The 26,122-nt window shown below is 28.5% G+C and overlaps 1 protein-coding gene across 1 annotated transcript in view; it reads left to right on the top strand.

Moving 5' to 3' along the window:
- Positions 1-25,546, top strand: part of LOC142333463 (uncharacterized) — a 79,890-nt gene extending 54,344 nt beyond the window's left edge. The window contains exons 6-14 of the mRNA XM_075380654.1: positions 240-490; positions 2,714-2,827; positions 4,610-4,770; positions 9,684-9,889; positions 14,282-14,369; positions 16,124-16,273; positions 18,724-18,857; positions 21,328-21,583; positions 25,276-25,546. Coding sequence (XP_075236769.1) covers positions 240-490; positions 2,714-2,827; positions 4,610-4,770; positions 9,684-9,889; positions 14,282-14,369; positions 16,124-16,273; positions 18,724-18,857; positions 21,328-21,583; positions 25,276-25,386 — 1,471 coding nt within the window. The 3' untranslated portion in view covers positions 25,387-25,546. The remainder of the gene's footprint in view (positions 1-239; positions 491-2,713; positions 2,828-4,609; positions 4,771-9,683; positions 9,890-14,281; positions 14,370-16,123; positions 16,274-18,723; positions 18,858-21,327; positions 21,584-25,275) is intronic.
- Positions 25,547-26,122: the final 576 nt, after the last annotated feature.

Here is a 26,122-nt window from a genome sequence, read left to right as displayed (position 1 = left end):
CATTTTTCCAAAATTTATTTTTTGGCTGTTGATCTATTGATTCATAACACTATTTTAATTGAATGCATATAAAGAGTTTTCTTTATAAGTGTATAGCTGAGCAGTTATAGCAAGGCGCTTGTAGAGGGGAGTAGTTGTATAGCTGTAAGTAGAGAGGAAAATACCGTGCTAGAACAGCTCTGCTATACATGACAAACTTCTTTGTACATGAGTAATTAATTTTTGTATACTGATTTTAGATGGTCAAGTACGATGGCCGGTATTCGTCAAGATCAAGATATTATGGACCGTGCTGGATGGGAACAGTTACCAAAAGAGGCCATGCATTTAAATGTATTAATGTTTGGTTTTGATTCATTATCAAGAAATTCATTTATAAGAAAGCTACCTAAATCATATGCTTTATTACAGGAATTAAACGCAGTTATTCTTGAAGGTTATAATATTGTTGGTGATGGTACTCCGCAAGCTCTAATACCAATTCTTACTGGTAAATTAAAATATTTTGTAATTTTTAGAAAAAAATCTTTTGCGTTTTGTATATCTTGTATATTTATTTTTTGAGCAATTGAAAGCATTTTTTAAACACGTTTCAATGAATTTAGGACCAAGGTATTACATCAAGTTATCTTGAAAAAGTTATAGAAATGTTAATAGAAGTTATCACTTTAGTGATAATTTCTATTTAAAATAATAATCACGGCAGAAAAATTGTTTCATAAGTTGGTAACATTTATGATTTCATAATATAGCTAGTATTTTGTTCTTGTTTCCTTTACAATAACTGTTGTGATAATGGAATTGTTGAAGCATTATCGTTTTCAAAATATGTCATCATTGAATGTACAAGTATAAAATTTTGTACCTATTGCTTAAAAAAATAACCATTAATGATATTAGCAATGAAAAAAGGTTTATTATTGGTAAAACATTTCTTGAGTCGTGTTAGTGTTGCTGATAATGTTTACAATTATCTACCACACAAGACAAAAAAAAATGAAGCGCTCTAATCTGTTGAAAATAATCCTACAGGAGTAGGACCATTCAATATGAAGGTGCTTACAATATTCTCCTCTCAGTGATCTAAAATGCATTGTGTTTATCAGAACATTGTTCTAAAAATGTTTTCTGCAAATCTATCTGTCATGATCAAGGAGTACTTAACACAACATAATGTAACCTCTGAAATAACCAGTACGTTCCTGGTAACAGTTTTTATATTTGGTTACTGGGTAATTTTTACTTATTTCATTTCTTCTAAATCAACTGTGTAAGGAAACCAATGTCAGCACACTAATTTCATCATTGTTAACACAAAAAAAGACTAAGGGAGATCTCAAAAAATGGATTTCTGATAGTTTCCAAATATTTAATGACAGTTTGTAAAAGCGTATGAGGTTACAGAGTAAGACAGTAAACTACAAGTGACATTTTGATGGTTATACAATGTCTTGAATGTCTCAGAAATTGGAAGTAGTATCCTGAAAATTGAAGATGTGAAGTAAAGTAAGATTCTAACAATCAAAGTTACATTCAATGTATTCCCGTAGATCCAAAAATTAAGAATGCTGAGGTACAGTTCAGTGCACGCTGTTAACAATTTTTTGGCTAATGAACGTAGCAGTCAACGTCACTTAAATATTTGAGAAATTCATGAAGGTGTCCGTATGTAACAAACAGTTTAGTTGCTTGTGGTCAGTAACCATAACACTGTTATTAAGTTTTGAACTGAGAAATAGAAAGTGACACGGTTAATTTACTTCTAATGTTCAGTAAATGCAATTGCACATTTAATACTTTGATTGCCAGCCATCCAATTGAAGGACCTTCACCCATTGCTGTTTGATTTTTTTCTTCCCATTTAATGTATTATTTCCTTTTCTTTTTCTGTAATTAATTACGCTAATTACTTTTCCTGCTGGGAATCTATTGTGTTTGATATTTTTATGTCAAACAATCAAAAGGGTTCATCAATAGTCATTACCAATTTCTACTGAAAAGATAAAGAAAAAACAAAATAATGAAAAAGAAGAAAAGAAATTGTGTCTTGTATCTGAGATAGAAATGGAGATGGTCAGAGAATGATAAAAAGATTTTGAGAAGTTATTTTTCAAGTTAGAAAAAAATATTCTATTTTGTCAAGAAATACAAAAAAAATATAAATATATTATTATATTGAATATAAATATTCAATCTTGTCAAGAATAAAAAAGCCAAAGTAAATGTTTAATTGGCAAAAGTTATTTTTATTTCTTCTTTATCCATTGAAAGCTTACTTTTGTGTTGCATACATGACGTACAGAATACTTACGTTGTGTACAATTGTATGTATTTATTATAAAATATATTTAATCAACATATAATGCAGTGGTTCTCAAACGTTTTTGTTTCTTAGGACCCTTGCTAAATATAAATTTTCTCAAGGCGTCCCTATCTCAAATTCTAACAAGTACACACTTATGAAATAGCCAATTTTTTTTCAAGGGTTAGGTAAAATTAAAACACATTTAAGATCACGAAAAAATTTAACTGAACAAATCCTGACAATGAATTGAAAATGAAAATAAAATTATGAAAATTGTGTAATATTATGCAGTGTCCCTGTGAGGAAGTAATGACTCCCCAGGCCGCCAAGGTGCACACCTTGGTAATCACTGAAATAATGTATGTGTTATATATTTACTACTTTTACTATTTTTTTTTTTGTTTATAGGAAAAACTGAACTGGAATTCCCTGACACTAGAAGAAGAATGGGTGATAAGGCGACATATGTAAATGTTTATCCATTTGTATGGAATAATTATCGTAGTAGTGGTTACGTTACAGGTTTGTAATTTCTTTTTTGTAAATATATGTATTTAAATTAAAAGTGTTCATTAGTATGTTAATATATTTATACTGAAATGTTTACTTAAAACTTAAGAACCGGTCCAGTATGAATGATTCTTTTATTGAGGAAGGTTTTAGATATAAATTTATCATTGTTGAGTGAATAGTACAGCTTAAACAGCATATTATGCTTTACAGTGTCATTTTTCTGAAGTATTATTTTTATTTGTTGAGTAAATTATATTCTGTAAAGTTAAAATGTTAGAAGTTACACGAAAGGTCATTCAGTAATTAAAGAGACAAATTACAACAGAGAAAAACTATATAATAGAATAAACTGAAGCTGTCTGACATTAAATTGGCCCCCTGACATAGAAAATGTCAGTTGTTTTAAAAGAATTTTCATTATTATAACCTCTTTTGTTTATCTTAAAATGCTGATTCCACTTGAAAAGTACCATGGAAGAACAATGTGTGGTGATTTTTATTTTCTGAAGTATAAAACCCATTGAAATTCACTTTCAGGTGTTAATACAATATGATAAAAACTGTGCAAAGTTTTTATAACTGGATTGAACAGTTTAAATCAGGCAGAACACATGCCACCGATTTTCACCAATCGGGAAAAAATTTAAAAACTATGTTTTAGCTGGTAAAGTGATGCTAATGGTGTTTTGGGACTATAAAAGGTGTGTTTATGAAGATTATTTGAAAGAAAATTATATAATCGATACTTTATCTGACATAAAAAATAATGTGAAACCGCGAAGAGGAGGACACTAACGCGTTCTTTCTCAAAAGGCATAATTCTTCTGCATGATAAGACGTACCCCATATTGCGTTTAAGAACACAGGAACCTATACAAAAGTTGGGTTGGAAGATGTTGCCCCATTCACTATACATTCCCAATCATGCACCATCAGATTTTTTTTTGTTTGGTCCTCTGAAAGAGTTTTTACACGAGACAGAGTTTGTCAACTATGAGCAGATGAAGTATCGTTCAAAACCGAGGTAAATAATTCTTTACTACTGGAATAAAAAAGCTTGCAGAAAGATGAGACAAGTGCCTAAATATAGCTACAGATTATATTCAAAAGTGGTGTTAGTTTTACTGTCATTGAATAAATAATTTTTATTCAGCCATTTGTCTAATTATTCAGTGACTCTTGTAGTTTGTGCAAGTGAAATTTGAAAAAACTAAACTTTATTTTGGGATTTCATTTGTTAAGATGAACTGTTCTAGAGATAGACAATTTGATAGGAAATTTTAATTTTGTTATTATACCATGATTTTCAAATATAGGCAGTTGATGTAGTTTTTATTTGTAGTAAGTGCTAACAATTTTCTTACAAATATTTATTTATAGGGTAAAAATGTATCTGTATTTTCGGTCTTATATAAGACCTAAACCATCGCTGATTGTCTCGTTAGTATCTAGTGTATAATCTTAGTTGTCTCTGTTTTATAAATAGAATTGGTAGTATTTACATTTAAACTTTTATTAGCTGTATACTTAATATTTTTCTTTTTTAACAACACTGAAACTTCACTTGGTTGATATCACCATTCAAAAATTATTGTCTGTAATGTTTTTGCAAATGTATTTTGCTTGTTGTCAGCCGATATATAAAAAAAAATATTTTGAAACATATCACATAAAATGACTACATTTAAAAGAAATTACATTTTTATTTATATTTATACTAGTTACAATTATTATTATTATTATTATTGTTACAATTATTGAATTGACTGAAAATTCTTTTTTGTAATGTAGGTTTTATGGAAGATACACCTAATACAGGCATATTTACTTATAGATTAAAAGGATTTGATGCAGTCCCTACAGATCATTATATGAGGACATACTATGTTGATTTTATGCCAGAATCTTCAAAGCATAAAAATCTTTGTGTTGGTTCAATACCTCGACATGTTGTGAGTATTAATAATTTTTGCTGATGTTATTTTAAATTATGTATGTGCCTAAAATAATCAGATGAAATTTTTCATACATTAAGAGAAAAATTGGGCTTATTGCATTTTATATAAGAAATAATTTCAGATGTTTGTATGTGCCTAAAAAAAAGCTCTCAATGGATTGATCAGGATAGCTGGGAAAGTTATGCAATTCAATCATTTTAAGCCCTGTTTGTATCTTTATGATAAAATAATTCCTTTTTATTAAAAAAACAAATACTGAAATTATTAACTCTTTTTTTCATATTTTTACATATGTAAAAATATTTATTTATAATTTTATTTCTATACTTATAAAATATAAAATTATTTGTTAATTATATTTAAATATTAATTTTAATTTTTGGAGCCAAGATGCTCAACAAAATAAAGCAATAACCAACATTTTTAATATCAGTATATTAACACCACAGTTTGATGAAAAATATATTTTCAACTTTTTGAAAATATGGGTGTTCATCCATCAGGGGCTCTTTTAATGATTAAAATATTCAGTAAAATTAATTGTAAATAAATTAAAAAATTGAAATTTTTAAAAAACTCTTGATTTTTTTAAAAATTTGGATTTTCCCTCATCAAGGGAGAGGTATTAAGTTACTTCTGTGACTTTATTGTTTAACGAATATGTTTTGACCGTTAAAAATTTGAAATTGTAAAAAAGAGATTTTGTTTCATTTTGAAGAGAAAGTATTTGGGTAAACTTAATTTTTAAGAAAATAATCCCTAAGTGGTGCTAATAAATTTAAAAAAAGAACTTTTTAAAATTATTTAAATAATACAAACCATAATTCTGAATAAACAAAGTTGTAATTTTCTAGAAAGGGGATGAAAATTATGAGCTAATTTTTTTTTCAAGCAATACTAAAGAATAAGGGCTATCAAAAAATTAAGATTTTTACATTTTAAATTAATGCAGTGGGTAATTTGTGGGATGGATTTAAAGTAAAAATAAATCCTTTTAAAATTTTTTTAAAAATCAAAAATTTTTTTGTTACCTTAGATTGTTGGGAAGGGAATGGGGAAAAATTTATAGTGGTTTGAAGTTGATGTAGAAAATATTGGTGCAAAAAAGTCCCATAACGCCTTTTATGTCATTTTTGGGAAGGGGTGAATATTAAATAAACATTTTTGGTAATTTGCGATCTTGATAGAAAAACTTCAGCTTTTTAAGAGCAGTTTTTTTTGTAAAGTGCCTTAAAAAAGAGTTGAAATTTTATTTAAAACCAAAACTACCCTACCATTTTTCCAATTTTTAAAAAATGTAGTTACATTCTTTCTCCTGGAAGGTGGTACTTGCTACCAAGTTTGAAGAAAATAGTTCTCTGGGGTCCAGAATTTTAAGACCAAATACAGCCCATCATAGATATGTATATAATATGTATGAATTTTATGATTAGTGGAGGTATCCAACTGAGCTTTTTAAATTATTCAGGTAGACCAACATCACAGGGTTGATTTTATGTACAAATCCTTAATCAATTTTAACTTTTTAATGTAGTAGTCTAAAACACTCTGAACAAGCTTATGTATGTGCTTGTGTGTACATGTGTGTAGGTGATTTTATTTCTCCATCTTTGTTGTAAAATTAATTTTATATAGATGCTGTCGCATGCTTTATAGATAAGACAAAAATGAGAAGAAATAAGATGGATGAAATAACTGAAGTCTAGCAGGATCAATGTGTGTAAACTGTAAAAATGGGAACTGTACCTACAAAAGATTGTCCTTGCTGGTCCAGTAGGTGTATACTAATGCTAACAGTAATCAAATCAATATTACAGAACCATCAGAACCTGTATTTCATAATTCTTTCAGTTTTGTTGCTAGAAGTGGATGTTATATTCATGCAACTTTTTCATGCTCAGTTCTTGTACCTAAACACCATACATTAGGATAAACTTTCACCATAATTTATCTCTAGCATAGAATGAATTCCAGTGCTTGAAACAATTTATAAACGCAAATAGAATAGCATAGCTTTGTTGTATCTTATACAAAGTGGAGTACCATGTTAAACAGTCTTACAAACAAAATAGAAACAAGTAGATAAATTATATGTGTATTCAGAACACCAAGCCATCAATTCATATGATGTAAGGAAGCAGTATTGCCATCATTAGAAAAAAAATCCTCATATTATGGATGATTTCTGATTCTCTTATAAGAAGTTACAATCATTCACATTAAATCGCAAATACTTGCTCTGTTTCATCAGGAAAAAATGGGATCAAGAGATACATGCAAATAAAAAACGTCAAAATTTATGAAGGAAATGACTTAATATTTTCTGATATATAATCTCGACTAATCTTCTACAATGGATTTACTTCTTCCTAAGGTACAATAAAATATTTAGAATAAAAATCCATTTATAAATTATCACTGGAAAAACAACCTCACAAACACAAAATGCCCTCAGTCAAGTTTTTTTTTATACTTGAGACATCACTTCACAAAGTTTGTAAAAATTGGTTTTAAATGATGCACTGTGATTTAAATATCAGCTTTATTCAGTGTTGGCTATCTGAAATCACCAAACACAGGATCACAACAGCGTTAACTCATTGGTTCTCAGACTTTATTGTAGAAAGTTATTGCAAGCTATTAGAAGGATAACAGGGAGAAAAATAAATGGTTCTAGTATAATTTTTATTATCAAAATTTTTCATTCTGAAAATCTGTTAAAAAATTTACAGCCTTGGTGAAAGTCATTTTGTAAGAAAATATTTAACTAAATGTAAATATCATTTATATTAATGTAAATATTTGACTGCATGACAAGATGTAATAACACTTTAATTAAAAATTGATAACCTATTTTCAAATTTCACGGTAATTTTATCTTTCAAATAACATCTCAGAGATAATTTTGGAATTCCTTCTTCAGTGTAATTTTAATCAGTGAGATTGCTGTTAGTTGAATCTGCCTTAAATGATTAAGAGGAAACCTTTATATGTCATAAAATAATACTTATCTGATTTATGTTGCAATTGATCATTTAATATGTTTTTTTTAAGATGTCACTGTACATGACATCTTGTTGATGTCTGAACACAGTGATCCGCAGAGGATGATATTGCTATTATGTAGATGATTATTATGTATGTATTATTATTTTAAGTTTTTGTACATGTGGGTGATATATAGAAAAAAAATTAATTTTGTACAGCATTTAAAATCCAGAGTATCGATTGCATAATAATATGGAATTTATAGACACATTAGATTTGAAAAAAAGACTCTTGTGGTTTTACAAGTTAATTGTAAAACCACATCATACATCATGTATATTATTTTATTACATTCTTGAGAGATTCTCTAACCTTTTTAATGTAGGGAACACAAGCCATAAACAATAAATAATAGTGTTATTTTTAATTGTAGGAGCTATGTAGCCCAAAAATGTCATCTAGAAGAACAATATTTGTGTAATTTGATAGTCCACTAAAATAAAATGCTTTCTTGGCAGTTATCATTAGAATTTATTGCTTTTAATATTTTAAGTTCATAATAATTTTTCAATAGCTTATGTACGTTTGAAACTGGTCAATGTACCTATCAGTAGCTAAATAATTTTTTTATGAGAACTGAAGGAATTATTTGCCTGTCCAATATCTTAGCCGAAGACATCTATCTGTTTCACGCACATTGGTCAATGATATATAAATAAAAAATTAAGAATTAACCCCTTTAATTAGAATTTTATTTTATATCATTAGCATTATCATTTTAGTTAAAACAAAAATTAATTTTTGTACTACATGAAAATATGCGAAACCTTAATAGGATTTGAACTCAAATATTTCGGCTTTAAATTCCTACCACTCATATCAAGGACCTTGTCATGACCTCTTCTTTTTTATCTAATATTGAATAAGTGGGCTGTTCGTTAAAAGTTTGACAACCTTTGATATAAGCTGATGTTTCGTACTTATTGCTGTATAAACTGTTTCGCCTTAGTATGTTTCCTCACAGTTTTAGTACTTTGCTTGGTTTGTTCACAGTTTGTTTTTTTTTTCACTGTTTGAAAATTATATTTAAAAAGAAAAAAGTATTAATTTTTTACAGGTCATCAAAAAAGGTGGGAGAACTTTTCTTATGTCTCTTCTTTTTTTATGTCTATAAAATAATGAGTAGATTCTGGATAAGATAATAAACTGCATTTCTTACAATATGATGTTCAATTCAATAAGACATAGCACCTAATGAAAATTATAAAAAAAAGATGTGAAATAAGGATAAACTGCTTAGCTGAAATTCATAGTTGAAACTTCACTTAATAAATTAGTTTTTTTAAATCACCAAACTTAAGAGATCATTCAAAATTACCAAAAGTTAAAAAAAATCATAAAATAATTTGTGATTCTAATAGTTTTTGTAAAAAAAAATTATTGGAATGGTTACAAGTTATGTTTATTCACTTGTTTATTTTTTTTGCAGTTACTTGAATAAAAAATTTAAACTTTAGATATTTAAACAGAAAGTTACTGGAAAGTTTTAATTTCTGGTTTTATATACTTAGAATCCATGTCCTTGATGAATAAGTCAATTTTTATCATATTCATGTAAAAATAAATAATTAAAATATTTTAAAAAAATTAAAAAACAATATTATTAGATTTGTCACATATATTTAAGATGTACATATAATTTTCAAATTTTTTATCATGAAAGTTTTGACTGTATTGATTGATTAAAAAATTGGTGAATAAATTTGCAGTAAGTGGTACTTACTTTATGAAACGATTTTTCTATAAAGAGCATAAACAACACCTTTTTTGATGAATGAGTATAATTCTACTTCAATGGAATATTCTTACAGGATTCTTAATCTTTTTCTTACTTTTAAATTATGTTTATTCATTTTTAGGTAATGATGGATTATGCACGTCACATGTTTACTGTTTACGATAGTAAACCTAAATTTATATTTGGTTTCCATGGTGAATTGTCACATGATGATTATAATTTAATTGGTATTGCCGACGATGATTTGGTTCAATGGATTAAGTGGTTTAAAGATAATGGTCATCTTAATAATACCATAATGATAATTATGAGTGACCATGGACACAGGTAAATTTTTGTTTTTTTGTATATACAGCATGTATCATTTAGCATTATTGTATGTGCATGTAGCTGTTTAGTTGTCATAATTGATTGGCTGTAATCTGTGCAGTATGAGACAAATCATTTTCAAAATGTTACAGCCATTCTTAAGAGTAACAAACATCTCGTGCCAGGCTTAGTAAAGCTGTAGAAACATAGTGGTTTCTTAATGTCTTCTTCACTGAGCTGAATTATGTTAGCCAACAAAAATGCAAGTGACATTCATTCAGTACTATTTATGATGGATATACATATTTTTTGAGAAAAGAACTCTGATTGGTGCCTTCTCACAGAATATTAATCTTTCACTGGGTGATTGTGTCTTAAATAAATAGATATTTAAATTCATATCTAATTTACTTACATTCATTTTTCTGTTCAATCTGGGCATAATTAATTTCTTTAAAATTATAAAATTCATCAGAAAGGGAAAAACAGTAATTTATATATCATTTATGAGGATTGTCAAGTCTTTTGTTATTGATTATTTTAGTGAGGCTTACGATTAAAAAATTTATTTATATAAAATTGCATTTCTTATTTGTATTTCACTATTGTAATATAATATTATGCTTTAACATTACATAACAGTCAACATTAGTTTTTCAAAAATTCATTTGCTATAATTTGTTTCTAATAGATTTAAATTTTATTTATTCAGAATTGAAAAGAATAAACAAAAGTGTTTGCATAAATACTACATTTGTAAAATCAAACTGTAAAGAAATACGTTCTTATCCAAAATAAAAATCAAGGCTAAAATTTGTACCATAAATTATTACTGTTTTTAAAAGGGAAGACCTTTAAAAGTGTAATAAATAGAAAGTAAAAATATTTCTTGTTTTATTTATTTTATACAGATGTACAAAGAACTTTTTATAAGTTCTTGTGGACATTGCTAGATAACTCTAGAAAACTCTGAGAGAACTCTATAGTAGATGTACTCTCAGTATGGAAATTAATGTCACAGTGAAAAGATTTCCAACACTGTACACCAATTAACACACTGAAGTATTTAAAGAAGAAGAACATTATTAGCTAGGTTTCAGGTAGAAGTTATATATTCAGGAAAGAATTATAGCTCCAAAAATAATGTTTAAGAAAATGTTAAAAAAAAATCAAAATTCTATACTTGGCTCCATTGATATATATTACAAAATGTGATAACACATTTTTAAATATTAAATAAGTAATGGATTACTTTTAAATTATTTGAAAACTGTTCATCCAGAAAATCTTGTAGAAGCTGAGATTGAATCTTTGTAGTGGATTAACAGGGCAACTATTTCAAAGGGTTTGAGTGCACTAAACCACTCTAACTCGACCCTTTAACATGTAGTTAAAAATCTGAACTGTATTTGATCATTTAATGTCAGATGCACTGGTGCCAAAATGCTGTTTTGGTACTGCTTTTTGGGAGAAATAAAGAATTATCCATACACATAAAATCTGTTTTAAATTAGTCTGGCCTGCATAACATAAAAAATCTGATTTGGACACCATATGACTTCCTTGTATGCCTATTAAATTACATATACATGTTTTTGTTAAAAAAATGAAAAGTACATAAAATTTTATTTCATTGATAACATGATATTTTTTCATATTTCTTTTTTATTGTTATTTTTGTATTATTATTTATCATAAAAACGTTTTTGCAATCAGAGGTTAATAATTATTAACAAATCAATATATTTAAATTAAAAAAAAAGGAGATGAAGTCTAATTCAAACCGATGTGCCTTCCCCTTGTAAGATCCAAATATTTCATTAATTAAAATTTAATTTGGCTATGACTCTGGAACCAATGAAAATAAGTACCAATCTCAATGAGGGCTTATTACTGTAGTTAAGAAAAAGTCCAAAATCCAAATGTTTTTAGATTTTGGGGTTTTTTTTGGACACTTTTGGTTCAGTTGATTGCAATCAAAAGGTGAGGTGCACACTAGATGTTACAACAGTCCTAAATCCAAAAATTCAACATCCTACAGCTAATCGTTTTTGAGTTATGTAAGATACATATGTGCGTACAGATGTCATGCTGAAACTAGTCAAAATGGATATTTCCGATGAGATCTGAAAACTGAAATTTTTCATGATCACAATACTTTACTTCATACAAGGAAGTAAAAATATAACCAAAATTATAAAATCAGACCATATAAAAATGGTCCTTGCTTTTGATTATTTATAAGCAAACATCAACAAAATAAGTACTAACAATCTAATTCACAAAAAAAATTAAACATTTGACATGAGAAAGATAAGTTTTGCTTATTGTCAATGTAAACATAGAAATGAATGTGCAGTTTTTCATAACACTGTCATGTAGCCAGCCGTCTGTGGCTGTGGACATATTCTTGTGGTCTACTGTAATCAAAGTTCCAGTGCTATAATCAGTGTTCCAGTGCTGGAAAATGTACTAGTGCATCCCTGTTTAATATGCTGTTTTGTCGAGTAAGTTATTTTTGTAAATTTTATATTGCCCAGTGCAGTATTTAGCATATTCACTGCATTTATTTTATATTTCTAACTCACTGGGTTGGTTTAGTGGTGAACACGTCTTCCCAAATCAGCTGATTTGGAAGGCGACAGTTCCAACGTTCAAGTCCTAGTAAAGTCAGTTATTTTTACATGGATTTGAATAGATCGTGGGTACCGCTGTTCTTTGGTAGTTCGGTTTCAATTAACCACACATTTCAGGAATGGTTGAATTGAGATTGTACAAGATTGTACTCATACATATCATCCTCATTCATCCTTTAAAGTATTATCTGAAAGGTAATTACTGGAGGCTAAACAGGAAAAAGGAAAAGTCTGTATTCCTGGGTAGCTGTGTTTGTAAAAGCGTGTTTTATTAAATATTATATTTTTATTTTAATGGTTTTTATAACAATGAAATGGAAGTTTTATTACAACTTTGGATACTAGATTTTGATACAGAAATTTTGATAATGCATACCTTCATGCTAGAGTGATAGTGTCTTATCCTTTCATCTGAATGATCCTGGATTCAAATCCTGGTCAGATTTCAAATTTTTCATTTACAACAAAATTTATAAAATGTATTCCAAGTACAAGCTTCAAGTTTTTACAATGAATTGATCATCCAAAAATAGACATGTAAAATATCTAAAATTGTTAGGAAAAAAGATTATCAAATTAGAAAAATGAAGGTCTACTTACAAAAATTAGAAGGATTATGTAGTCTTATTCCATTAAACTCTGTGATTGAGTTGTGTTATCTTAGAATTTCATCCAGAAGTTCCAGAATCAATATATAAAATAATTTTTTGGCACTTTTACACGCTAAAACATTTTCAACACAATATTTTCATAGACAGGATGTTAGATTTTTTAGTGTTGATCATCTAAAAAGAAAAAAATACACATGAGAAAAGGCAAGTAGTAAAACAAAAAGGACACAATGAACAAAGTTCCCACTGATTTTTAACTTATTCGATAAACACCAATAAAGTAATTTTAAAAAAATAAGGAAAAAAGAGAAATTAAAAAAGCAATAATCCAAAGATAAAATCTTTGGAAAGGAAAAAAAATTGAATCTACTTAGCCTACGTGTTGTCACCTAGTATTTCAAACACATTATATGACATTGCCATTATTGCAGAAGATGGTTCATAGCAAATGTTATCATTAACATAACTTCATTGAAATGAAATTCTTTTACTAATCATAAAATTGTGTTTGCAATTATTATCTGTACTTTTAAAAGCACAGTTAAAGCGTCTGATTGTTTTGATTTTTCCTAGCAAAATACAACATTTTATATTTGTATGTTTTTCAGTTACTTATATACATAACTGTTTCTATTGTTAGAAAGAAAACAAAAATATGATGCGAGCCTTATTTTATCATCATTGCTGCTAACTTATAAAACAATTCTTTACCACAATTACTATTATAAATAAATATAAGAAATTCTAGAGACTTTTTGAAACTATCTTGTATATGGTATTTTGTTGTATTGTACCTTTTTGTAATTCATTCATTGCTACGGTTATATGCCTTTAAAAAATGGATAACCAGTATGTATTTAAATTATACCCAATGTTCTTTATCATTGTTCATCTGCTTGTAACAAATTTGTTAATTGTGGTCTCCACTTTGCAATTCATCCTTATTTCACATCTATCAATTTTTATTATACTACTCCCTGAGATGTTCCAGGTTTTATGAGTACTCATCAAGTCTAAGAAGTGGTTTCTTAACTGGAAACTTATGATGCATATTATTATTTATGCATAGTATTATTTTATGATATATTTGTATATATATTATTAACATAAATATGATTTTGGCTGATATATTATTATTAGTTTTACTTACTTAATTTTTACAGATTTGCTTCAATTCGTAACACTCAACAAGGTAAATTAGAAGAACGTTTACCTTTCTTTTCATTTACATTTCCACCTTGGTTTGACAGGGTTAGTATATACAACAATAATTATTTATTTTAAATTTATAAAATTTTCATTATAATATAAATGATTCAAAACAAGGTCATTGTGGTAATTTGATTATTTCAGCACATCATTTATGTCTTTTCGTAAGAAAGGATAATTTTAAAAAAAATCAAACAAATTTCAAATAAAGTTATGAAGAATTACTCTTTGTATCTATTGTGCAAGTAAATTAATTAGAAAATAAGACTGTCAAAAGCATAAAAAAATAAATACAGTTTCTTTAACTCTCAAGTATGAGCTTAAGAAGTTCTTAAGTAGGCAGGCAACCTATACAACATTTGCCTTTGATTTTTAAAGAGCATATTATGGAAAAATAGTGCCTCTTTTATTAGAACAAAACTATGCATCAGCTAATATATTTAAGTATGTCAATTATAAATCTGTCTGCCCTTAAAATTTTCTCTGTAACTTGTCATTCTTGCATCTCAGGATATAGATAGATTACCATCAGACAGCAATAATTAACTGTAAATATATGTCACTTTTAGATTTTTGTGTCTGGAGATGCATGAAAAATATTGTATACAAAAATACATTCTCGTGAGGAATTAATTGTCCACATTATGGATGCGGCTGAGCAATTTAAGGACAGACCTGAAGAACTAAAACGAGCAACAAAAACAGTACAAAAGCGTGTGAAGAAATTAGTTTAAAATTATCGGCTCATCTTTGAACATATATTATAAACTGGTACATATAAATGGACTTTGGTCTAGTGCACTGTTTTAAGTAAAATTTAAATTTTTCTAACTTATCTTAAATCATTATTTTCAGAATTAAATTCTATATAAGTTTTGTTTAAAAGTTTTATGTATTTACTACCCATTTAAGAAAGTTATTATACGTAAACATAAAAAAAATGGGTTTTTACCCCAATTTATTGGTTTTCACTCAATATCTTTCAAAAACTACTGCAGATATGGTTCTAGGACCTATTTAATCCGATTTTTTATGTTAAAAACTATAAGAAATCACTAATTTTTTTTCTAAAAATTTAATCCTAAAAATTTCAGTTAACACCTCATTTCAATGGTATAGCTGAAATCCACACAAAATTTTTCACTAGCCATAACTCGCCAATGGAGCATTTTAGAACATATGTTTATATGAAGTTCTTCCATTATTTTAATTAGTAGAATAGGTTATAAAAGTTCTGGGAGAACTTCATTATACATCTGAGTATATATATATTTCATACATACAAAGTAAATGTGAATAATAAAGTATAACTAAGTTTTCTAATGTCTTAAAAAAACACTAATTACTACTAGTAGTTTTATTGGCAACAGAACTATTAGATATTCCTTTAAGCCTAAAGAGGCTTTGTTAAGTAAAAGATCTATTAATTAGAAAATTAGTCATCTAATAATTTAAAATCATTACATTATCATGTTAATAAATAGGTAAAAAACTTAAATAATATTTTATGCTGATTGCTACGTAATAGTATATTACATTATGTCGACTACGTCATTATAAAATAAATTATAAAACAAAAGATGTATGTGATAAAAAACCATATTAATTAAGTCAAATATATAAATCACATGAAATAATGTTACAGTATACATTTAATATAAAAAAATACTACTGTTGTTGAATTTGCACAATTTAAAATTGTATTTCTAGGACATGTATTTACATATTAAATTCATGTGTTATGAATTGATGTACTTTTTATAAATAAAAAAAATAAATCTTAAGGGATATTTCAGGTTTATCCAGAAGCTATGAAGAATTTTAGAATAAATGCTCAAAGATTAACAACACCTTTTGATATACATCCAACACTTCTAGATATTTTAAAATTTGGAGGTGCTGGTATGGGCGATATTAGTAAAAGATCTATCAGCTTATTTAAAGAGGTTTGTATTGATAATTTTTAAAATCCTTATAGCATTTTAATTTAATTATTCATATTATGCTGTGTAAGGAAAGATTAGGCCAGCCAATTTTGTTTGTTAAGTGTTACATGTACCTCAATGTACACTTGATGAAGTAATAGCGTTTTGCACAGCCATCAAATACAAAAAAGAATTTTTCAGATCAGTCCAGTAGTAGGACTGACTAAATCTCATCATCCAAATATTAATGATGCAGTCTTCTGAAGGTGCACATGACCTTAATATAGATTCATTGAGCATTTAGCCAAAACCCAGGATATTGAGAATTGGATGTTTACCCACAGAAGAACTGACAAAGACAAACTGGTTTCCACTTGAGATTATTTCTTAACACGTTTATTGCAGAGAACATCCCATTCATGTTCTCATCGTAATTTTTATATGGTTTATCATAACGATGTAACATCATACATGCAATGGTAAAGCTAGAGGAAGCCAGTGGCTTATGAGACATATGTTGTAGGCAGCGAGCAGGGTGTCTCAAACAGCCCACAATTTTATTGTGGAAAAGTAATAAATGTATAAAATAAAAAAGTTATCAAACTTAATTAATAAAAACAATCAATCTGTGAAATATGCTTCAGTTTATAATTCTTCTTCCAACTATTGTTAAGTCTCATGTATGTGTGCAAGCATGAATATGTTATATATGTACAGTGGAATTTTAGCATTGATCAGACACCTTTGGCCTAGTGAAGCAGAGACTAGCAACACCGTTGATATATGCCGCTTACATAGTAGGAGATTAAGCAGAGTTATGCTGAAAATAAATAACCAATTAATTCCTCATTTCATGTGAATTCAGATATTTATTTTTATTTTTTTAATTTCTTATTTTTTCCAATGAAAATTAATGTCATTTTGTTTTGTAATAAGTATTTATTTACTCATGAGATTTGAATAACCAACAGTGGGAGAAAACGTAAAATGTTTCATTACTGCATCAGAAGACAAGAAGAGAGATATTTAAAAAAATTTCAATCAGTACAGTTTTTTTTATAGAAATTTTATTGCAATTCATATTTTTTTTTTAGAAAAATAAGTATATTTCACAATATTTATTATTTTAAACCTTACTTTTGGTCCATTTTACCCAAAAATGCAGTAAGTTGATGAATTTTTACTTAAATAATCAAAGCACATCAAAATGTCACTTATTTTAGATTCAAGAGCACTGACCCCGTATGGAAGACACCCTCTGCCACTCCCTCCATTCTGAGCCTTATGAGCTTTACCAGAAGTCATCTTCGAAACCTCGGCTTTTGACATATTCTAGTCCTCGTCAGCCAGAATGCCATCGATGCGAATGCCATGAGTGACATTCCCATCGTGTACTATTAATTAATGAACTCAAAACAATCTCACACAGCTCACCAAGTCTTAAGCAAGATTGAAAATACCTAACTAACAAAGGAATTGAAGTACCTACCTGTAGAAGGCAAAAGTGAATTCAACACACAACACGAAACATAAAGATATTATATGGAACAATAACAACACAGTAACATTAAAACAAAACATCAACAATAGAATAAAAGAAAAATCCAAGCAGAGCTCTAGATTCCCACAGCAATCCTTTCATTTGCTAATTTTACTACAAAACTCTTCACTATTGCCCATTCGGCCTGACTCCTCCAATTTACATGGAGATCCAATGCCGACCAGATGAGATCAAGCCGATGGTTGGTTTCTGCATGGATTGACTTGAATTTCAAGCACTCATAAAGAACATGGTAGGTGTTGTCCAATTGTCCACACTCAGGGCACACCCCAGGTATGCGGCACCCACAGGGTACAAAGCTTACAAACTTGATTGATGGTGTTCTTGCTTGCAGATATCCCGAACTGCTGATGCATTAATGCCCAAGGACATCTCTATTTAGTGGTAGGTCATAAGCTTATCTGTGTCAAGCATTTTTCAAACTGCAGCAATATTTCCCTCTGTTATAGGTGAAAACGATCGACCTGACCTTGAATCATTCTGAAGAGCCAAAATTTCCTCTTTCAAATTCACAGCACCACCTAAATACTGTATGATGAGTACAATCCTTTCTAAGCAGGAGTCATTTCCTCTAAACACTGATCAACACTTAACTCCCCTGAAAAATTGCCTGGTATTCAGTTTTTGACCACGACCACATCACTACTTGCTTTTACTATACAGCTAAAAAGCAAATGACAATGAGCAATGACTATAGCAGCTAGAGTACAGGTAGCTGCTGTTTCGACGGACCTGTCTAAACAGCACTGACGTGTAATTGCCTGTGAAGATCTGTTCTGTCATATTGCCAAACTTTCCTAGTACTCTTTGTATAATGAAGGTACTAGTTGATTTATTAAACAAATTAACTTTTATGGCTATACAAAAAATGAATAAAACAGAAGGATTTATTGAAATATTATTGTTGTAGGTCCCAATGGAAAGAACTTGTGTAGACGCTTGTATTGAACCTCACTGGTGCGCTTGTCTTGACTGGGAAAAAATTGATCCACAGGATTCTGTGATAATAAGAGCAGCTACATATTTTGTAGAAATTATTAACAGGTATAATATTACATTTTAATTCATATTATAGAAATAAACAATAAATTAAACAAATTTTTAAGCCCTAGTGAAATAAAAACGATTTATATGGTTTATTGCCTCTTTAGCAAATGATAAAAATGCTTCTTATAATATGTAAGTTTCTGTTATCGATTAGAATTGACATAATTTTTTTGAATTGTTAAGTTCACTTACTCTTGTTTAGAATATCAGGTTTTATCATTAAAACCTTCTATAATAATGGCGCAGCTCCATTTATTTGCTAATTTCCACAGAAGAGTGTTATGCAATTCCTCTTGTGCTTGACATTCTTTTATTTTCTACAAAAAAATATTTCAGAAGTTTCCTAGCATAAAAAATAACAAACTAAATAAATATAACTAACTGTACTAGGGCTACAATTATTGAAAGGAAAATAAATACATTTTTGGTAATTTAACATGCTTATTCAAATTTTTAATTAATTCAAAACATTATTAAACGAAGTTGTTTTAAATGTTTAAATTAAATTACATTGTTAATGTAGATATTTTATTATTAACTAATAAAAAAACAGAGGTTTTCAATTCGACCACTAATTTTTTGATTCAAGCTTTATTTACTAAATGTAATAACTTTGATGATTCTCTTTGTATCATATAGAGGAAATTTCTCTGTATCCATAATAAGTTTTTTCAGCTAACTTTTGTGACACTTTTTCAAATCAAAAATTACTTGGTCTATGTAGGGGTGCTCTGATGCCAGAACACTGCTATGGTATTCCTTTTTGGGAGAGTTAAAAAAATTGTCCTTTTACATAAAACTTTGTTTTTAACTTTGCTGATAAAAGATATAACCTAAAATATAAAAATCAGATTGGAATATGGTGCTTCCTCTTAGATGTCTGAAGGTAATTGAGAACAATATAAGTCACCAATAATTTAATTCATAAAAAGTTTTATAATTGACATAAAAAATATAAATTTTGCTTCTTATCAAATCAATGTAATCATCAAAATGAATGTATATTTTCATAATGTTGTCACAACCTAGCCACCTGGTTGTGGACCATATTCTTACTGTCTGCTATAATACAAAATCAAATGTTCTGGTACTACAAAATTTATGAGTGCATCACTAGGTCTACATATAGAATTTGATACTGTTTTTTTTTCATCATTGGGTAGTATTGGATTGTATATGTTATCAGATGTTATTTACTGAAATGAAATTATTCTTATATGGAAATTTTAAACTTGTGATTAGAAAATTTATATTGATATTTGTTTCCTAAATATAAAAAGGATGTTTAAAAACCATTTAAAAATTGTTTTTTAACTATATATTTTACATGAAAATACGCAACACAAATTCAAGTACTCCAAAGCGGTTTGGACCAGATTTAGCTTTATTAATAATACCACCTCTTTACATCATTTCTTTGCATTTATTTTCATATTTTTCTCTAGATGTAGGTTTCCTGGTTTTTGAAGGGACTCATTGTGTGTGAACTTTTCTCATAGATGAAATTTTTTTGTACCCTAATTCTTTATAAGTAAAAATAAAACTAAAAATTTGAAAAAAAGGCTGTATATATATATATGATTAAAAGATATCTACAAACAATAAAAAAAAATATACTTTTTCATTTCGAAGTGTCAAAGTTTTATTTTGAAATCTCCTAGAAACTAATACTATAATCTGATTAATCTGCATAGAAAAAATAAGATCACACTTTAATGTTGTAATCCATATAAAATATAAAACTCGCAACAAATATATACTATATATAATTGCAGATCAAATCCTTTTGACCGTACTGTAAACACATGGCATTCTAAAAAAAAAAAAACCAATCAGCAAGTGTCACTATAAAAAATAATTACTATATTACTTTAGAGCTATAAAAGTGACCGAAATAATTATAATTTTAGTTTAAAAATGTTATTTTAAGTACATTTAAAAAGGTTAGGTTAGCTTTTCCATTAAAAATTATTAGTTTTGTATACTTTTTCCAAACATTTTCTTTTTCAATCACTTGTTCTTTGTATCTTAGAAGCATTTAGTTCCATCTGAATTGTGTAGAACTGTGTTCATTACCTTTTTTTAAAAATATATTTATAGTGCTGGCATTTTTTTAAATAAAAAAAAAAAAACAAAAAAAATTCTGAAATGTTAGTATACATTTTCTGGAAAAACATTCAGTGATTTTTGGAAGTTATTGAGTTTAAATACCATTTTACTCACTATACTGTCATATAAAAAAATAAGTAATCTGTAATCAAGACATTCAAACTAAAAAAAAGCTATCTGTAATCAGACACAGAGACTCAAATTCATGATTTGTTTTTTTTTTTTAAGGAGTGGTAAAGAAAATAAAAGTGGAAAGAGTGAGAAATGTACAAATAAAATTTCAATAAAACATATAATTGTATAATAAACATTTTCATAATATTTCAGAATCTCATCTGCTAAGAATTTTTTTTTGCAGTTACAATAATCAAAATTCAAATCTGTGCACAACACTTAATTTAGATTCTGTATTATGGGCAGCAAAATTACTACCTAGTAAGGCTGTACGAAAATTTCGTGGTTCTGCTGATAAAGATGGATTTGTACCAGATATGACTGCTGATTTAGATATAACAACAGAATTATATCAAATAAAAATTTCGGTTAAACCTGGTGGTGGACTTTTTGAAGCATCTATAACACGACATATTGAAGACAATAGATTTAGTATGAGGGTAAGTCATTTTACTTTTGGCCTAGATTTTTTTTACTATTGTATCCTGAATAAAGTAAATAAATAAAATTAAAAAAATTGAAAAAATGCTGTTCATTCAAATAGAAAGCTAGTCCAAAAAGAAACAGAACTTTAAAAAAGGATCTAGATTTGATGATAAGGTATTTCACTTGGTACACACTGTGAAGTGTAGTAGTTCTTTAAAAACATTCACATACTTCGTAATGTTATTGTTCTTAATTTATATTTTATACATTTTTGATAGCTTCAATGATGTTGTTTGGTGTTCATGGCATTTATTGAAGAATAATAATGTATATGTTAAACTTTATTTTAAATTGGTGAAACTTTCACTGAAATTTAAAAAAAATCAATCTAAAAATCAGCCCTCGAGCTGGTCTAGTGGTCAACTCATCATTACAAATCAATTGTTTAACAGCTGATTTTTGAACTCAAACAGTCCAAATTGAAATCCTAGTAAAAGTTAGTTGGTTTAATACGGATTTGAATGCTAGACAGTGATACCGGTGAACTTTGGTGATTAGGGTTCAATTAACCACACGTCTCAGGAATGGTCGCCCCAAGTCTGTACAAGAATACACCTCATTTACATGTCAAACATATCATTCTCATCTAATTGGGCCATGGGAGATGGTTGTTTATTGTTCACTAGTTGAGTAGATGTACACATTAATAAAAATACTAACTAAATATTATGGGTAATAAAATTAAACAGACTAAAAATCAATGATAGAGAAAAGCTGGACAGCCAACAATGCATATTTAAAATGTGGATTTTATTTATGGATTATTTTTTTATTTATGTGGACTATTTATGGGCCACTGCCCAGGTAAAAATTTGAGAAAATTAAGATGTGTTGAGTGTTAGTAATACTTATGTGTAATTTTCAATGGTTATATTTATTTTTTTTTAGTTATGAATTAAAAATGTCTTTCTCCGTAACCCAAAAAACCTAGAGTATTGAAAGTGGTATTGGCAGTTGATGATGAACTGTATAACTGATAACAGTGCCATACTGTTATTCCTGAGGGGGTTAACATGCTTATCGGGTGATAAATTTTTTATACTTATAATAGTCAATTTAAAGATTTTCTTTCATACAAACAGTTGATTTGTAGGTATAATGTGAAAGGGAATTTCTTTCATGTTCTTTATTAAATTTTCCATACACTACCGTAGTTTTCTTTAATATGTTTAAACAAACAGTACTTTTAAAAAAATGTAGTTCAGTTCTTATAAATTTTGAACTCTTAGTCATAAAATATTGGAAATCAACCTAAATAATACATTACTCCTCAAAAATAATCAATAGAAGATTTGGTACAGCAGAAACATGTATGTAAACAAAAGCAATCAGTGAAAGAAGTGAGAAACACAAATTCATTAATCCCATCTCCATGCTATAAGTTCTCTCAAAACCTTTAGCTCCATGGCTCATCCTATATCACTTATAATTTTTATTCAGCAGACCTTTGTGAATGGTAGAATGGCAGGTATCTTTCATCTGAAAAGTGCTGGGTCCAAATATTACAGACAGATACGGAATTTTTTCATATGCTACTCATCCAATCATGTAAGTGGTTAACAGCCTGTAATTATTGCATAAAAATAAACAAATTTATGGATGATTATAGTTTTCCAATCTCATGTACAACCAATGCATTCCAACTGGGACTTATGTTGCGTTAAGAAGTTCTGTTTGGAGGACCAAACAGAACTTCTACTGTACGAGGTCTGTTCAGAAAATAAATGAACATTTTTAATTACGCGTCAATGGAAGTATTTAGTGGCGTGCAGTTGGCAGTGTTCTGCATAATCTCCTCTGTAACCATCATATGTTCTTGGACTGTTGATATCTTGTTTAGTTTTCGTGTTATTGTTATTTGAATGCAGTGTTTTTAAGTGTCAGTGATTTTCAGGAGCATCGATACAACATAAGATTTTGTGCGAAACTGGGGAAAACTTTGACAGAAATGTTTCAACTTTTGTAACAAGCTTACAGAGAGATGATGCTCTGGGTCGTACGCAATGTTACAAATGGTTTTCACGATTTAAAAGTTGTTGTCAGTCAATTGAAGATGACCCTCGACCAGGAAGGCCTTTGACTTTAACTGATGACAGCCGCGTTCAGAAAATGTATGATCTGGTGCCTGCAAATCGCCAATTGACTGTCAGAGAACTTGCAGAAAAGGTTAGCATCTCGATTGGATCATGCCATGACATTTTTACTGAAAAATCACATATCAAGTTGAAGCATAGTTTGTTCCTCGTTTGATGGCCAAACAGCAGAAAGACCATCGAGTGGATATTTGTCAGCAACTTCTTGAACAAGCCGATGATGAAGAAACATTCATGCAAATGATCATAATGGAAGACGAAAGCTGGATACGGCTACAACATCGAGACAAAATTTCAATGATTACAATGAATTAGCAAAGTATCTCCACACCTGAAGAAAGGATGTCAGTTTCAATCCAATTTCTAAGTGATGGTTTCTTTTTATTTGATTTTAATGGAATTGTACATTTTGAATTCTTGTCTCAAGGTGAAACAGTGAACTATACGTACTATCAGGGTGTTTTACAATGGTTACATGAAAAAATCTGTAAAAAGAGACCAGAGTTGTGGTGAAAAAACTCATGGTTCCTTCACCATGACAATGCACCTTTACATTCAGCTTTAACAATTGATCAGTTTGGTGCCAAAAATCAGATGACTGTCCTCCCTCAGCCTCCTACTCGTCATACCTGGCTCCTTGTGATTTTTTTTCTTATTTCCAAAATTAAAATCAGTGATGAAAGGATGCTATTTTGAGACTATTGATGATATTAAAACAGATTCATCACAGACCTTAAAGGCCATTTCAGATGAAGTTATCTAGGACTGCTACACAAACTGGAAACACTGCTGGGAAAAGTGTGTGAATAGTGGTGGGAGGGGAGTACTGTGAAGGTTAGAAGGACCAATAATCTGTAAAATTAATAATAAAGAATAAAGTTTGGTTATTTTCTGAACAGACCTTGTTGTACCCTGTTATCAAAGTTATTTTCGCTTCTTTCCCATTTAATTCCTTCCATTTCTTCTACCCAGTCACATAGATTCTTTCCTTTAATAATCAACTTTATTTCATGTTGTCTGTTTAGCAATATCCTAAAGAATTTTATCCATGTCTTTAAAGGCAGATAAATATAAGGCTAATTTATATTTCAATTTTAGACAGGAAAACAATTTAAATTCAAAAGGCAACACCTAGTAAACATCTGATCACATGACACTGCAGTAAGTTATTTTAGCCTAGTGGTGAACTTACTGTAAGGTAAATTCACCTTACCTTACAGTAAGATTTGAACCTTACCTTACTCTAAGGTTTAAATCCTAGTAAAGGCAGTTACTTTTATACGGATTTGAATACTAGATCGTGGATACTGGTGTTCTTTGATGGTTGGGTTTCAATCGACCACACCTCAGGAATGGTTGACCTGAGACTGTACCAGACTACACTTCATTTACATTCATACATATCATCCATCCTCTGAAGTAATACCAGTTCTGGAGGTAAGGTAAAACTTTTAAAAAAAAAAAGAAAGTTATTGTAAGTCAAATAAGTAAGCTGCATTAAGTCAAGCAAGAGATAAATTAAAAAATTAAACTATTTTAAATCTCTGTTACAGATAGAAGATGTTAGTAGGATAAATAAATATGGATCTGCAGCAAGTTGTATTGAGCAAACACAAGAACAACTACGAAAATTTTGTTATTGCCAGTCGGAGAAGCAGGAGTAATTTGATAGTATAAACTAAATAAGTTGTTTTATCAAAAATATTTAATGAACAGTATTATATTATTTATATATCCTACTTATGTGATTATTTATTATAAAACCAAAAATGTATTATATAGATATTTTTGTAATGGTATTTAAAATCTATTATACATCGATTTAAATAGCTTGTATTTATACATTTTTAATTTTAATCTATATTATCGATTTATTATTTTATTACATTTATTTATTTTTATATACTTATGCATTTACAACAGTTATTTATTTATTATATATTATAAAATTAAAACTTCATAAAGAATGGTTATGAAGTAAAAGAATCGTTTAAAGTTTTTGTCATTATTATTATTTTTTATTACATAAATTGTAAAAGATTAACAAGTAGTCTAATGAAAATCAGAGTTGAGAATGGAAATTTTACTAAAGTAAGATTTTATTTTTGGAATTTGGTATGAATTCGATTGCATACTAAAAAATCATCCAAAGGATTTTGTATCCTTTGAATAAGATTGATATGGTTGAATCTTTGGTTGATCTAGTGTTAAAACCAAATATTCTTAATAGAGAGAATATGGGTCTCTGTTCAGTATTGCACATAGATTATGTTACCTAAATGAAGGATTATGGGAGGGGATTATTTAACCTTTTTATTACATAATTTAATAAATATATATTTTTTTTAATTTGTTTGATATATTAAACGGATTTTTTTATCTGTCAATCACAGGAGACTT

Source organism: Lycorma delicatula, chromosome 12 (genome assembly GCF_047948215.1).
Source record: "Lycorma delicatula isolate Av1 chromosome 12, ASM4794821v1, whole genome shotgun sequence".
NCBI classification, from domain to species: domain Eukaryota; kingdom Metazoa; phylum Arthropoda; class Insecta; order Hemiptera; family Fulgoridae; genus Lycorma; species Lycorma delicatula.
This window is presented reverse-complemented; position numbering and strand designations above follow the sequence as displayed.